The sequence below is a fragment of the Eucyclogobius newberryi genome, unplaced genomic scaffold (genome assembly GCF_026437365.1).
Source record: "Eucyclogobius newberryi isolate DKJ021-1_F unplaced genomic scaffold, fEucNew1.0.hap1 SCAF_18, whole genome shotgun sequence".
In the NCBI taxonomy this organism is placed as follows: domain Eukaryota; kingdom Metazoa; phylum Chordata; class Actinopteri; order Gobiiformes; family Gobiidae; genus Eucyclogobius; species Eucyclogobius newberryi.
Genome location: NW_027315812.1, coordinates 31143161 through 31158585, shown reverse-complemented (window position 1 = coordinate 31158585; position 15425 = coordinate 31143161). Strand labels below are relative to the sequence as shown.

The 15425-nt window shown below is 46.1% G+C and overlaps 1 protein-coding gene across 2 annotated transcripts in view; it reads right to left on the bottom strand.

The window, feature by feature from the left end:
- plppr5b (phospholipid phosphatase related 5b) overlaps positions 1 to 15425 on the bottom strand; it is a 52337-nt gene that overhangs the window by 14261 nt on the left and 22651 nt on the right. For both annotated transcript variants that reach the window (XM_072451221.1, XM_072451223.1), the window contains exon 3: positions 8314 to 8564. In XM_072451221.1, the coding sequence (XP_072307322.1) occupies positions 8314 to 8564 (251 nt within the window). The remainder of the gene's footprint in view (positions 1 to 8313; positions 8565 to 15425) is intronic.

Below are 15425 nucleotides of genomic sequence, written 5' to 3'. Positions count from 1 at the left end.
GGGCGCAGAGGGTGCGGAGGGTGCAGAGGGAGCAGAGGTAGGAGAGGGTGCAGAGGGCGCAGAGGGTGCGGAGGGAGCGGAGGGTGCAGAGGGAGCAGAGGGAGCGGAGGGTACAGAGGGAGCAGAGGTAGGAGAGGGTGCAGAGGGCGCAGAGGGTGCGGAGGGAGCGGAGGGTACAGAGGGAGCAGAGGTAGGAGAGGGTGCAGAGGGCGCAGAGGGAGCAGAGGGAGCGGAGGGTACAGAGGGAGCAGAGGTAGGAGAGGGCGCAGAGGGTGCAGAGGGAGCGGAGGGTGCAGAGGTAGGAGAGGGTGCAGAGGGTGCAGAGGGAGCGGAGGGTGCAGAGGGAGCGGAGGGTGCAGAGGGAGCAGAGGTAGGAGAGGGCGCAGAGGGTGCAGAGGGAGCGGAGGGTGCAGAGGTAGGAGAGGGTGCGGAGAGAGCCGAGGGAGCGGAGGGAGCAGGTACAGAGGAGAGGGGGCAGAGGGTGCATACTCATATTGATACTAAGAAAAGCATACACAGAACAAAATGTGGCTTTTCCAGTTTTAGAATTATCTTGAGTCAATTGTTATAAACTTTGACATAAATGAGAGCATTTTAGTTTGAAATGTTTGTATCGTGACAACACGAGCTTCTCTGATCTCGTTGGCAGAGTGCATTTACTAACTAATGAGGCTCCAGCTGAGTAAACTGGTGAACTGCTGATTGGATAAGAGGAACAGAAAGGGACTGTGAGCTGTCTCTTCTGACCACAGCACCACAATGGACCACAGGGATTAGCATAAGAGACACTTTGAACCACAAGACAGAGAGAGAGAGAGAGAGAGAGAGAGAGGAAAGAAGAGAGGAGGGCAGTGAGAGAGAGAAAAAAACAGAGTCAATGTAAGAGGAGGGGGTAGAGAAAAAGAGAACGGCAAAGAGAGCGAGAGAGAGCAAGAGTGAAGAAAAGACAGAAGGAAGAAAGAGAAAGAAAGACCCAAAAAGAGACAGAGGGGACAAGAAAGAGAGAGAGAGACGGGACAAGAAAGAGAGAGAGAGAGAGCGAGGAAAAGAGAAAGTGTAATTAACTTTCACAGTCACAGTGAGGGTGTCCAATCAGGAAACAGCATTAGACGAACATTTGGGGCCATTCACATCCAAACATACACAAACAGAAGCACTCAGAGTTTCATGTCATTCATTTATAGAATCATTGCATTTATGGTCTAAACGAGTCCTCATTTGAAAGCAGTTTGAACAGAAACACAGCTGCAGCGTTCTTTGGCACTGCGTTTCTGAACACCCACTCACTAACTACGTCTCCTGTGTAAAAAATACATTCAGTTCTTCGGCATCAATTAGTAAACTAAAGATGACAAGGCGTGGCTTCTGGTAACAGAAAATGGGCCAAACCAATGAGTTTGTGTATTGCTTCTTGAATACTTAACAACATTTCAACATCTGCACCAAACTCACATGTTCTGTTAAGTCTACACTGATAACATTGTGTGTGTCCTTATCTACCACAGAGCACAGGATTCTAGTGTGCACTTCAATAACAATCCAAGCCTCGTAAATCTCTTCATTTCCTGTCTGCCCTGCGGCCTTCAGCAGTGACAAAACCTCATATAAAAGAGGCTGAAGTAGGAAATGTGGTCAAGGAGCTCCAAAGATCAAAATTCACAATTTAACTAGACAAAATATATTTTATATCTATCCTAATTCAGCCTAGTTTATATGAGATCTTGTTTTGTCGCTGCTGAGGGCTGCAGGGCAGACAGGAAATGAAGACCTTCGCTGAGCTTAGATTGTTATTGAAGTCACACACACATTGAGGACGGTTACAAGTACCTTGCAATACCACAGGCAAATGGCAACCTCGAACAGGTAACAAGGACAGCGGCAACAGCCAAATACCCACAGCGAGTAAGTCCAGTCCTAAGAAGCCAGCTCAATGGCAAGAACAAGTCCCAGCTACGCCCTGCCAGTGATCAGATGCAGGAGTAATAAGGTGGCCAAAGGAAGAGATACAGAAGCGAAAGCTCCTGACCGTGCATGGAGGGTTCCATCCCAAATCCAGCACCCTGAGACAGGACACTAGCCGTAAGGAAGGAGGCCGGGACTAGTGAGTGTGAGAGCCACTATCCAGGACGAAACATCCAAGATCCACAAGTACATCAAGGACAAGGCTCCTACAGATGATGTGCTCAGTGAATGTCTCAGACACTGGGGAACAGAGGATGACGAGGTGCTGGAGGGACCATCATGGGAGGACAAGGGATGTACCACCGGAACATAACTGATGTGGCTGATATCTCGAAATCCTACCAATGGCTAGAAAGAGCCGGTCTGAAGGACAGAGGCCCTGATCATGGCAGCACAGGAGCAGGCCCTGAACACCAGAGCAATAGAGGCCCAGATCTACCACACCAGACAAGACAAAATGTGTAGGCTGTGCAGAGGGGGCCCTGAGACCATCCCACACATAACTGCAGGGTACAAGACGCTGGCAGGGACAGCAAACATGGAGCACCATAACCAGGAGCTGGCATAGTGTAAGAAACATCTGTGCAGAGTACGAGCTGGAGACCCCAAGGACAAAGTGGGAAACACCCCCAAAAGTGGTGGAGAAAGGCAGTGCAGGAACAGCAAAGATACTGCGATGGACCCTCAAGCTCCCAGGTAGAGGACCTGAGCTTAGAAAAAGGGACGAGACTACGCGCAGAGGGCGAGAAGGGAATAAATATATATATATATATATATATATATATATATATATATATATATATATATATATACATAACATAAGATAAGATAAACCTTTAATGTTAATTAATTAATTGTTTAATGTCACACATGGGGAAATGTCGTTGTTGCACTGCAGTAGAAACAGGAGGAAAGGACAGATTATAGGAAGTTTCAAAAACACACTCTTAATAGAACTCTTATGGACAAAACAAAAAACTCTTATTAACAAAACTCCTCTCCTATCTTAATAGGGAATGGAGGGGGGAAATAAAAAAAAAAAAGATAATAAAAATACAAAATAAAGATAAAAATCAGATAATAATAATAAAATAATGATAATAGAATAAAATAAAAATAAAATAAAGTAAAAATAACTAGCACAAGACTGGGTAATACTATTATCAGGTAAGTAAACCGTATAAATGTAACACCCCACCCCCCTACCCCCGCCCCCGCACTCGAGAGGAACAGCGGCTATTTAGGCACGTTTCGCTTCAAATGCTACTTCTCTTGTTCCAACGCTGCTGCCGCTGACATGCGCCGCTGTGTCATGTGCTATGTAGCGGCGCACGCCTCAGCCTCTGTTTACATTCCCACCTTCTCCACGCTGAGACTACGTCACGGCATGGGCGGGGAACGCACGCTCACGCTGAGACTACGTCACGGGGTGGGTGGGGACACACGCTCACGCTGAGACTACGTCACGGGGTGGGCGGGGACGGGGTGGGCGGGGAACGCACGCTCACGCTGAGACTACGTCATGGGGTGGGTGGGGACACACGCTCACGCTAAGACTACGTCATGGGGTGGGTGGGGACGCACGCTGAGACTGCGTCACGGGGCGGGCGGGGAACGCATGCTCACGCTGAGACTACGTCACGGGGTGGGTGGGGACACACGCTCACGCTGAGACTACGTCACGGGGTGGGCGGGGACGGGGTGGGCGGGGAACGCACGCTCACGCTGAGACTACGTCATGGGGTGGGTGGGGACACACGCTCACGCTAAGACTACGTCATGGGGTGGGTGGGGACGCACGCTGAGACTGCGTCACGGGGCGGGCGGGGAACGCATGCTCACGCTGAGACTACGTCACGGGGTGGGTGGGGACACACGCTCACGCTGAGACTACGTCACGGGGTGGGTGGGGACACACGCTCACGCTGAGACTACGTCACGGGGTGGGTGGGGACGCACGCTGAGACTGCGTCACGGGGCGGGCGGGGAACGCACGCTCACGCTGAGACTACGTCATGGGGTGGGTGGGGACACACGCTGAGACTGCGTCACGGGGCGGGCGGGGAACGCACGCTCACGCTGAGACTACGTCATGGGGTGGGTGGGGACACACGCTCACGCTGAGACTACGTCATGGGGTGGGTGGGGACACACGCTCACGCTGAGACTACGTCATGGGGTGGGTGGGGACGCACGCTGAGACTGCGTCACGGGGCGGGTGGGGACACACGCTCACGCTGAGACTACGTCACGGGGTGGGTGGGGACACACGCTCACGCTGAGACTACGTCATGGGGTGGGTGGGGACGCACGCTGAGACTGCGTCACGGGGCGGGCGGGGAACGCACACTCACGCTGAGACTACGTCATGGGGTGGGTGGGGACACACGCTCACGCTGAGACTACGTCATGGGGTGGGTGGGGACACACGCTCACGCTGAGACTACGTCATGGGGTGGGTGGGGACACACGCTCACGCTGAGACTACGTCACGGGGTGGGCGGGGAACGCACGCTCACGCTGAGACTACGTCATGGGGTGGGTGGGGACACACGCTCACGCTAAGACTACGTCATGGGGTAGGTGGGGACGCACGCTGAGACTGCGTCACGGGGTGGGCGGGGAACGCACGCTCACCCTGAAACTACGTCATGGGGTGGGCGGGGACGGGGTGGGCGGGGAACGCACGCTCACGCTGAGACTACGTCACGGCATGGGCGGGGAACGCATGCTCACGCTGAGACTACATCACGGGGTGGGTGGGGACACACGCTCACGCTGAGACTACGTCACGGGGTGGGCGGGGACGGGGTGGGCGGGGAACGCACGCTCACGCTGAGACTACGTCATGGGGTGGGTGGGGACGCACGCTGAGACTGCGTCACGGGGCGCGCGAGGAACGCATGCTCACGCTGAGACTACGTCACGGGATGGGCGGGAAGACTACGACACGGGGTGGGCGGGGAATGCACGCTCACGCTGAGACTACATCACGGGGTGGGTGGGGACACACGCTCACGCTGAGACTACGTCACGGCATGGGCGGGGAACACACGCTCACGCTGAGACTACGTCACGGGGTGGGCGGGGACGGGGTGGGCGGGGAACGCACGCTCACGCTGAGACTACGTCATGGGGTGGGTGGGGACGCACGCTGAGACTGCGTCACGGGGCGCGCGAGGAACGCATGCTCACGCTGAGACTACGTCACGGGATGGGCGGGGAACGCATGCTCACGCTGAGACTACGTCACGGGATGGGCGGGGAATGCATGCTCACGCTGAGACTACGTCACGGGGTGGGCGGGGAATGCACGCTCACGCTGAGACTGCGTCACGGGGTGGGTGGGGGAGGCATATTGCTCTTGTGTGGGGGTGAATCTCAAACTAAGCCATCTGCATTTCTGGGTTTGTGAGCGGGGTCCAAGATATGGGTGATATTTTTCTATTATTCAATTCAATTCAATTTATTTTTATAACGCCCATAACAGTTGCCTCTCTAATTATGTTACAGAGGCAACTGTAATGATTGTTGCACAACACTTATTATTATCATCAAATATACTCTTGGAGTAGACTACGAAACAGGAAAAAGAGCATGATATGGGATCTTTAACATTGAGACAGAAGGTGGGGACATCTGCAGGGCTTTGACTATTCCTCTCGTCCTTCATGTCCGCAGAAGTGCACACGGACACACACACACAAACACACACACACACACACACACATACACAAACACGCGCACACGGACACACACACACAAACACACACACACATACACAAACACGCGCACACGGACACACACACACAAACACACACACACATACACAAACACGCGCACACATACACAAACACGCACACACGGACACACACACACAAACACACACACACATACACAAACACGCGCACACAGACACAGACACACACACACACATACACAAACACGCACACACGGACACACACACACAAACACACACACACATACACAAACACGCGCACACAGACACAGACACACACACACACATACACAAACACGCGCACACGGACACACACACACAAACACACACACACAAACACGCGCACACGGACACACACACACACAAACACACACACACACATACACAAACACGCGCACACACACACACTTGCACTTGCACACTGCTCTTTGTGTGAACCACGCTCGAATCAAATCCTACATTAATTGGAGAGCACTGATGAACCAAAATAAATGTGTGATTAAGCTGCGTTAGTTCGATAAAATTGACACCAATGGTTAAAAGCAATATAGAGCTCCTGCAGTTTTCATCAAGTACTCCTGACATGCACGAACGCTCCACACTGGCATGGATGGTGGCAGGGAATTCTTACGGAAACTAACCGCGTAACGTTATCAGAGAGAGATTGTGGCTTATCTTTGCACACTGGGGTGTACAAAGGATCATGTGCCGAAGAAATTCGTAACAGGTTGCGTTCACGTGTCATAACATTTCATCAGCCAATAATATTTAATAAAGATAGTGGGCAGCTAAATTTAATATTTTGGTTGTAATACATTGAGTTCTTGGGTCTAGAGACCAAGAGAAAAAATCGTGCAAATCACGCTCATCTGGTCAAACATCCGTCCCCTCCTCCTGACCAGTATTCATGCACTGCTGCCTGATCCCCAGCATCTTCAGCATTACGGCAAACTCCTCTCCTGAGTAAGTCATGGCTCCTCATTAACTAGAAGCCAGTAGATAACTCATTCAAGCCCATAACTCATTTATGCTCAACTACCTCGCCAATCAGCGTGCTCATGTCTTCTGCTGGAATCTGAGCGCCAAAGAACATAATCATGCCATAAAGCTTTTTTCTGCCTGAGCCTCTCTAGGTTGAAATGGAGCCCAGGCAAAATTCAAGCATGGAAGACTATCTGAGGCTTCATCACTCAGTTATCACCTTGCCTCCTCACCGGGGGAGTGGCAGGTCACAGCTTGCTGTTCACATCCCAGTAGCCAATCAAAGCCCAGCTCACCTCATTTAAACCCCCCTCAACCAACTGCTCTCCAACTCCACTGCCAGCCCAGCATCTTCTTTATTCTCCTGGTCCTTCTCGACCACCACCAGTGTCCAGGTCCCAGGGACATCTCCTAAATACTCATCCATCCCAACCAAGACATCAGCGCTCATGTCTTCTACTGGAATCTGAGCACTAAGGAATTTAGTCATGGCATACAACTTTTGTTGTTGAAATTAGGATGGAATTATATTGAATTAAGGTGTGTGTTTTGTAGGTGGTATGGGGGTCCTCCCCCAGGACACTTTTGACAAATCACAAAACAATGTCCTGCATATTAAGGGCTTGGGGGCCCATGTCATTTCAGTGCCCCTCAGGTTCAACCTTCTCAACAACACTACAGTGTGATGCACTAAATGTATCTGTAATACCCAACAGACATACGACGTAATCCTTCTTTCGATTGTATTAGTTAACATAGAGCTGCCGACCTCGAGAGAGCAGACAAACGTGTCTGTAGACCGTAGTACATCACGCTGTCTTCATGCTGTATCTGAGACGTGTTTGAGAGGGAGGGATGGGCACGCCGTCTGCAGGATTATTGAGCAAATTGAAGTCAGAAAGTAATATTCAAGCTAATCGATGGCTTGAAAATGGACCGCTTGTGTGTGCAGACCGACGTAGAGGAGCGGGGGACCCACTGAGGGGGGAGAGAACGAAGCGATGCAGATGACAGTGAACTTTTCGAATGAAAACGGGATTGTGACATGAGAGCGCGATATTGGGCAACATATTTTTCTCTTAAGTTTTGAGTGTCAATCACCTGCTTCACACTCCAGGTCGGAGTCAGAAATGGCCCGTGTTGTAAGTAATTCATTGGAGGGTACTCGAGCCCCCTCCCCTTGAATTAACGCAGCAAAACACATGCAGCATTGAAAACATAATAACACAAGCATGAAGCCGTCATATCCACAGTTTTACTTCAAAACAATAAAGACTGATAGCACTCTTTACTGTCAAAATGTGTAGGATGCAGATTGGCAAGTTTAAAATTTCAGGCATTTTCAAGCACTTTTTCTGAAATTCAAGCACTTTCCCACCCTTGAAAACAACGTAGTAAAATTCAAGCATTTTCAACGATTTCAAGCACACATATGAATCCCACATATTTCTGCCAAAAATATGTCCCATAAACATCTACAGGGACACATTTGATTATATTAGAAGGTGGAATGTAAAGTAGATGTCCAGATATTTTTGAGGGTGCAATTTACGCGATCTAGAGGTATTCCTTGCCACGATAGACGTATAGGCTTTGGTATAATTGATGATAATGGTAAGGTAGGGACTCACGGCCAGGTAAAGAGCTCCATAGACGCTGAGTGCGGCCTCTTTGGAGGGAAAGCTTTTGCGCGCTCTGAGGATGTCGTCCTGGTTGCCTGTGCACGCCTCCTGGTGGCTGATGTAGCGCAGTGCCTGCTGACAGCCCAGTGCTGTGTAGTTGGGTTTGCACACGGTGAGGAAGTATGGGGCCAGGTTCCCGGTGACCACCTGTCCCGCGTTCACAAAGATGTCCACGGTGAAGATGCCGAACACGTACACACCTGGAACATAGAAACAGTGAATGCTGTGCTAAGTGTCTGCAAACACAGGGAGAAAGGACATTATGTCAGATTAAAAAGGAGCAACACTATTTAGGCATATTAAGTACATGTAGGAGTGGAGTTATCTTCAAGGAGGCATATTAACTTTTCACTTTTAAACGTGATAATTGTTTTCCTTCTCATTTACCGTGACTTGTACTTGGAGTGAGTCATGCACTTTACTCTAGTACGAGTACAAGTACACTTTATTCTACAGCATTCATGATGCCATTGCTCCTTATGTTCTACTAACCCCCAGAAATGACCCTGCGCTGTACTTATTGTCTTCTTCATTTAAAAAAATTAATCCCTGATTGGTGATACACGTAGGATTTAACAGAGTTGCTATGTGGTATATTTTTTTCTGCCAGTAAATAGTAGAACACTCTGGATCTTGTCCTAACGTATGGAATAGAGATTAGTGACCTCATTGTCTTCCCTCAAAACCCTATAATGTCAGATCATTTCCTAATTACCTTTCAGCATATTCTTAAAGATCATCCAGCCACACAGAATAAAGTTATAATGAAAAGGACAATATCTGAAAAATCTATCTCAAAATTCAAAGAAATAATAGAGCCAATATTCAGTGACATGTCATGTGATCATGTCATGTGATCATGTCATGTGATCATGTCATGTGATCATGTCATGTGATCATGTCATGTGATCCTGCTGAGGACAGTTTTAGTCCCAGTGTAAGTGGTCAATTTGTCGACTCGAAAGTCTGCTCTTGATGTTGCAGCGCCGTTAAAACAGAATGTCATTAGGCCAAAGCGCGCCTCCCCATGGTACAACCAAGAACTGCGTTCACATAAACAAAGAGTTAAAACATTAGAAGGATTATTTTGTCGCACCCACATAGAAGAACCCCTAAAAGCATGAAAAAGCTGCTACTGTCCTATCAGCAGGCTCTGTGTGAGGCCCAAACCAGATACTATTAAAAATTCTAATAGAAGTCAACAAAAGTAACACTAAATTTCTTTTCAGCACTGTAGCTAGGCTAACAAACTGTCAGAGCACAGTGAAGCCCTCAATCCCATCTTTTCTCAGCTCTGATGATTTCCTCTTATTTTTTAACAATAAAATAAAAACAATCAGAGATAAATTAGATGAAATTACCCCCGCTATTAGCCCTGAACTAGCTCAAGCTGTAAATCTAACGTCCCATATAAATCCACCTGTAAACTTAGAAAGGTTCACAGCTGTTGATCAAGAGGGATAACTTCAGCCATTATGTCCTCTAAAAGCTCAGCTTGTGTCCTAGACCCCATTCCAAGCTCCTCAAAGACATTCTCCCCCTAATTATAGACCCTATCCTTACTATAATAAATACTTCACTCGAAAGTGGCAATGTTCCACAGTCCTTCAAACATGCAGTCATTAAACCTCTTCTGAAAAAGCTTAATCTAGATCCCGACCTATTGGTAAACTACAGACCTATTTCAAATCTTCCCTTTGTCTCTAAAATCCTTGAAAAAGTTGTCGTAAAACAGCTTTGTCGCCACCTGCAGGACAATAACTTATTTGTAGTTTTCCAGTCAGGGTTCAGAGCCCACCACAGCACTGAAACTGCACTAGTTAAAGTCACAAATGATTTGTTATTAGCCGCTGACGATGGACTGGTCTCAATCCTGGTTCTGTTGGACCTCAGCGCAGCGTTTGACACCATCGACCACAACATTCTACTGCAGAGGTTAGAATGTGATGTAGGTGTTGGAGGAACAGCCCTCAGCTGGTTTAAATCCTATCTATCTGATAGGTACCAATTTGTTAATGTAAACCAGAGCTCCTCACCTTGCTCTAAAGTAAACTATGGTGTGCCACAGGGATCAGTACTTGATTCAATTCTGTTTACTCTTTATATGCCGCCGTTAGGCAACATTATCAGAAAGCATGGCATTAACTTCCACTGCTATGCAGATGACACTCAGCTGTATTTATCAATGAAACCTGATCAGAGCGATCAAGTAGACAGACTCAGTACTTGTGTGAAGGAGATAAAAACCTGGATGACACTAAACTACCTGCTTCTTAACCCTGAAAAAACCGAGGTCATTGTGCTGGTCCTAATCATCTACGAGACGCTCTATCTGAGCAAATAGTCACACTGGACAATGTCAGTGTAGCCTCCAGGAGCTCTAATTTAAAGCTCATATAAATCAAGCTTGTAAAACAGCCTATTTCCATTTGCGCAACAAGAGCCAACATCAGAAGAATCCTGCCTAAAAGCGATGCTGACTTATCCATGCATTTGTAACGACTAGATTAGACTACTGTAACTCCCTGCTCGCAGCGTGTCCTAAAAGCTCTATAAAAAGCTTTCAATTGGTTCAAAATGCAGCAGCAAGATTACTAACAGGAATTAAAAGAAGAGAGCACATTACGCCAGTGCTGAAGTCTCTTCACTGGCTCCTGTCGAGATAAGAATCAAATTTAAAATTCTACTCCTGACTTACAAAGCCATAAATGACATGGCCCCATCCTACCTCAAAGATGCTATAGTACCATATCATCCAAACAGAGCTCTTCGCTCTCAGAATGCCGGCCTTCTGGTGGTCCCAAGAGTCTCTAAAAGTACTGTAGGAGGTAGAGCCTTCTGGTGGTCCCAAGAGTCTCTAAAAGTACTGTAGGAGGTAGAGCGTTTAGCTCCCAAGCGCCTGTGTTATGGAATCAGCTCCTGGTCCATGTTAAATATGCTGACACAGTCTCTTCATTTAAGTCCAGGATTAAAACGTTCCTCTTTGAAATCGCTTATGGTCAGAGTAGTTAGGAACAGAAACATAAACCTACAGTTTCAGCTACGCTGCCCTAGGAGTAACTATGCTGGGGGAAGTATGGCAGCTTGAGCACTATCCTCTGCTTCTGACTTCTTATTCTATCAAACAATATTTTATATTTAATTTCATTGGCAATTTCCTTTTCTTTTCCCACTCCCTGCCACTCTGGGGGGAGTGGGACAGGATGACCTATGGACCCAGATGCTCCTCAAGTCCCTGGAGAAACAGTCTCTACTCCACATGAACGGTTCAACTGCCTGGAAGAACTGGTTCTCCTCCTGAAGAACTGGTTCTCCTCCTGAAGAACTAGTTTTCCTCCTGAGTGGGTCCAGCTCCACTGTCTCCCTTGCGTCCTTCTGTCCGTCTGTGGGAGTCGGATCCGTCCTTCACTCTGGAACTCCTCCAGGTTTCTACTTTTTCCCAAGGAGGTTTTTTGTAGTTTTCCCTGGCTGAGAAGGAGGGTCTAAGGACAGGGGACGCTGGGACATCGCCCTTCGTCCCTGTGGACATTGTTTTATCTGTTTTTTACTGTCGCCCTTCAAGACAACCACTGTTGTGATTTTGGGCGTTACAAAAATAAATTGAATTGAATAGTGATGGGTAGATGATGCATCAAGGTGTATGTCACACATTTTCAAAAAGTTTCAACAAGTAGACCTACTGCTTCTTCTGCAGACTCATTAACACTAAGTTAGATCTGTGTAAAGGCTACGGTAAGAATGCATGTTTTTTCAAATATTTTGAGCAATAGAAACATCTGTGATTGAATGAATGCAAGAGACAGTAGATAAGTAAAACTAACATTACTACTACAGTACTACAGTGTATTTATATAGCACTTTTTTTTAAAGACAAAAACTCTTCATCAGGACTAAACCGGGACCAGGACACGTGTGTGAACACAAACTCCGGTGGAAGTGCTTGGGGCACTGAACTGATCCTTCTGGTGGTCATTTACTACATAATCTGACAAATGTATTCAGTCGAACCCCTCTGACACATGCACGCGCTCTGTTAGAATAACGAACAGTCACCACAGCGGATCAATGTGTAGCACCATCCACACGCGCCTCAGTGTAAATCACTGGCCCGCTCTGTTGTCAGCTCAAACCTCCGATCGATACGTCGTACATCACTGCCCAAAAACAACCTGTGCGTGCAATCTGTTTTCATTTCCCCGACATGGCACTTCATGGGCAATCAGCAACACCAGGCATCGTTATACAAGGATGGAATCAATGGATGGTTTAGCAGTGTCAAAGAGTCTGGAAACAGTCACAGTAGGAAATTCAAAAATCACCAAAGGCAAACATAGAACTGTTGTATCCCTGGTGTCTGGACTGGAAGGGCATCTGGTGTATGCACTTAGAACTGTCACAATAATTACTATAGACCCTTCAAGGACACGTGTTTAGAAAAGCTGCACACAGCCTGATATAAATGTTCTCTCCCATTCATTTTAATGAGTCAGCAAAATAAAAAATGTCATTATGATGTTTGTTGACAGTGCAAATGGTTATGGTTTACATATGTTTGTTAAATTTGCCATTGATTAACACAACTCATGTTTAATTTTTAGCTCCAGTTTCTTAAGTTCAGTAATGAATGCAAGATTTATGGTTCTTAATGAAATAGAACCAAAATGTCCTTGTCAAACTTTTGGTCCACTATCATTGTGGTTCATTATTTTCCAACCTCAGATTAGATTTAAGAATTGTTTATTACCTGCTTGTTAAAATGTATGCAATTTTTTAACATGTATAATCTACACCAGGCTTGTCATAACTAGTATCAAAACTAGATACAATTTATAATCTTATGAAAGTTTATTAAAATATCTCCTGTAAAAATAGGAAGCTGAAACCCATGAATAAGAGTCAATTATAAAAGCTAGCTTGCCCTGACCTGCTGATGTAAGTGTGCCGTTGTAATGACTGTTTATGACAAAAATGGCACATCTCACATCACAAATATGGGAAATTGTAAAGTGATTGGTTTTGTGAGGCTCAGAAAAAGAGCAAAGAAGATGAGCTTGTAAAAAGGGTTAATGAGCGAGCATTAATTAAGCTAAAAACAGCTGTGTTTGATCACATTATAATGTAGTTAAATGTTCAAAATAGTCCTTTTCGCATAAGTGTGCTTTAAGGACTTGCCAATACTCCATATTAAACTTTACAAGAGCAGAGGCTGAAAATAGCACAGTTTTCCTTAAAACATAAATAGCAGATGATAAAACCAGATGATGATCCAAATGTGTTTTTTATCCATTTGTAAGACAGAATGGCTTCGTAAACGCTTCAGTAAATGTTCTGCCAGTAAATAGTAGTGATGGGTAGATGACGCATCGAGGTGTTACACATTTCCAATAGTGTTGACACAGTATTGACACTGTCTGTACACTCTATTGTGCCATCTGGTGGTCTGAAACAGGCTAATGTTCTTCTGCAGAAACATTAACACAACACTGGGCTGGTTCATTCAGATTTGTTTTGAGTATCAACAAATAAGAAATAACTTAGTAAGAAGGCAACTCCATCTCAGTATTTAAAGCCAATAACAGCCTATGGTACAATAACATAGGCTGCAATATAAGAAATACAGTGAGATCAAGATTATCCCTCAAAAAAGGTACCGGCAAATCTTTATCACCAATGAACCACAGAACAAGAGGAGACACAGCTCCAGCCTTGAGCCTCGTGCAGCAGCTCCAGCCTCTGACACGGACAACACCGCATGACAGCGTAAATGTGGTGGTCCCGTGACACACAGAGGGGCACAGCTCCACACATGGGGCACAGCTCCACACATGCGTCACTCTCTGAGCTCCACACATGTGTTCACGCCTCGACTCGATTGGCCCAGCACAAGAAAATAGCCTCATTACCTAAATGTGTACACCCAACTAGTATATTAAATATTATGGATATTGTGGAACCAATCACATCAAACTATTTATAAAGGACTTTTCATACAAAAATGTAACACAAAGGGCTTTACAGTAAACAAAAAAACAATCCGACATGCTCTCTCCCCATTTGTTTAAAAGAAAGAATGGGGGACAATGACAAAATATAAAGATATTTCTTCTTGCAGTGCATTGGAAATATGTAAAAATGTGGATGCAGAATTAAATTTTTTCTTAAAGGGGAGATAATATACACTGTTTGTATTGTTATTAGCCTTTAAACAATCTCTTTACCTTTAGTTTATTATGTCATGTTTTAGAAACCCCCAAAAAACAAACAACAAACCAAATGGATCTCTGCTGTTTAACCTGTGTTTTGGCCCTCTACTGGCTGCAGAGGGAATTACACACAGTTTAATATCAACATGTCAGGCTCGCCGGTTTACTCCCTGGTCTTAGCATGCAGTGGTACTGATCTTGATTAGAGGGGGGCAAATGATGATTTATGAATTTAAAAACAGCAGAGAAGATTCTCCGAGCCATGTCTCAGATCAAGAAAACGTCAGTTATCGAGGGGATTATGTTTTTGACACTCGGAGCAAGAGGACTTTCTAACCAGGATTGATCAAACTAGTGTGAATGAAGCTAAATGCTACTGCAGGTATGTTTTTGATGAGGGAATAATGTTAGAACAATGTTAAAAGCTCAAAAAAGTCCATTTTGGATAATAATGTGTCCTTGAGTGGCACTTATCTTAGATTGGTGTCTTTCAGCTTTTTACAACGCTTTGGTTGATTAGTTCTGTAAAATAAGAGGCAATCTCCACATTCTCTTATCTTAACAACACTCTGGCTATTATCTAGCAGAAAAAAATGTCTCTTTCTGCCTCTGAATGTGACGTCTGTAATGGCTGTGTGGAGTGAGCGTATACTTCTACTGAACAGATGTTTTTGCCGTTTGGGGCCATCATTACCACAATCAGCCTCGTCCAATGGAAAGCACAGAATGAGGAGCAGAGTCACATCATCTGCACTGAAGATGTCACACAGCGGAATCACATTATGGAGACAGAATGGTGAGAGAGGATTAACTGTGAGAAATGAACTGCTCCTTCTGACCAGAAGTGGATAATACTCA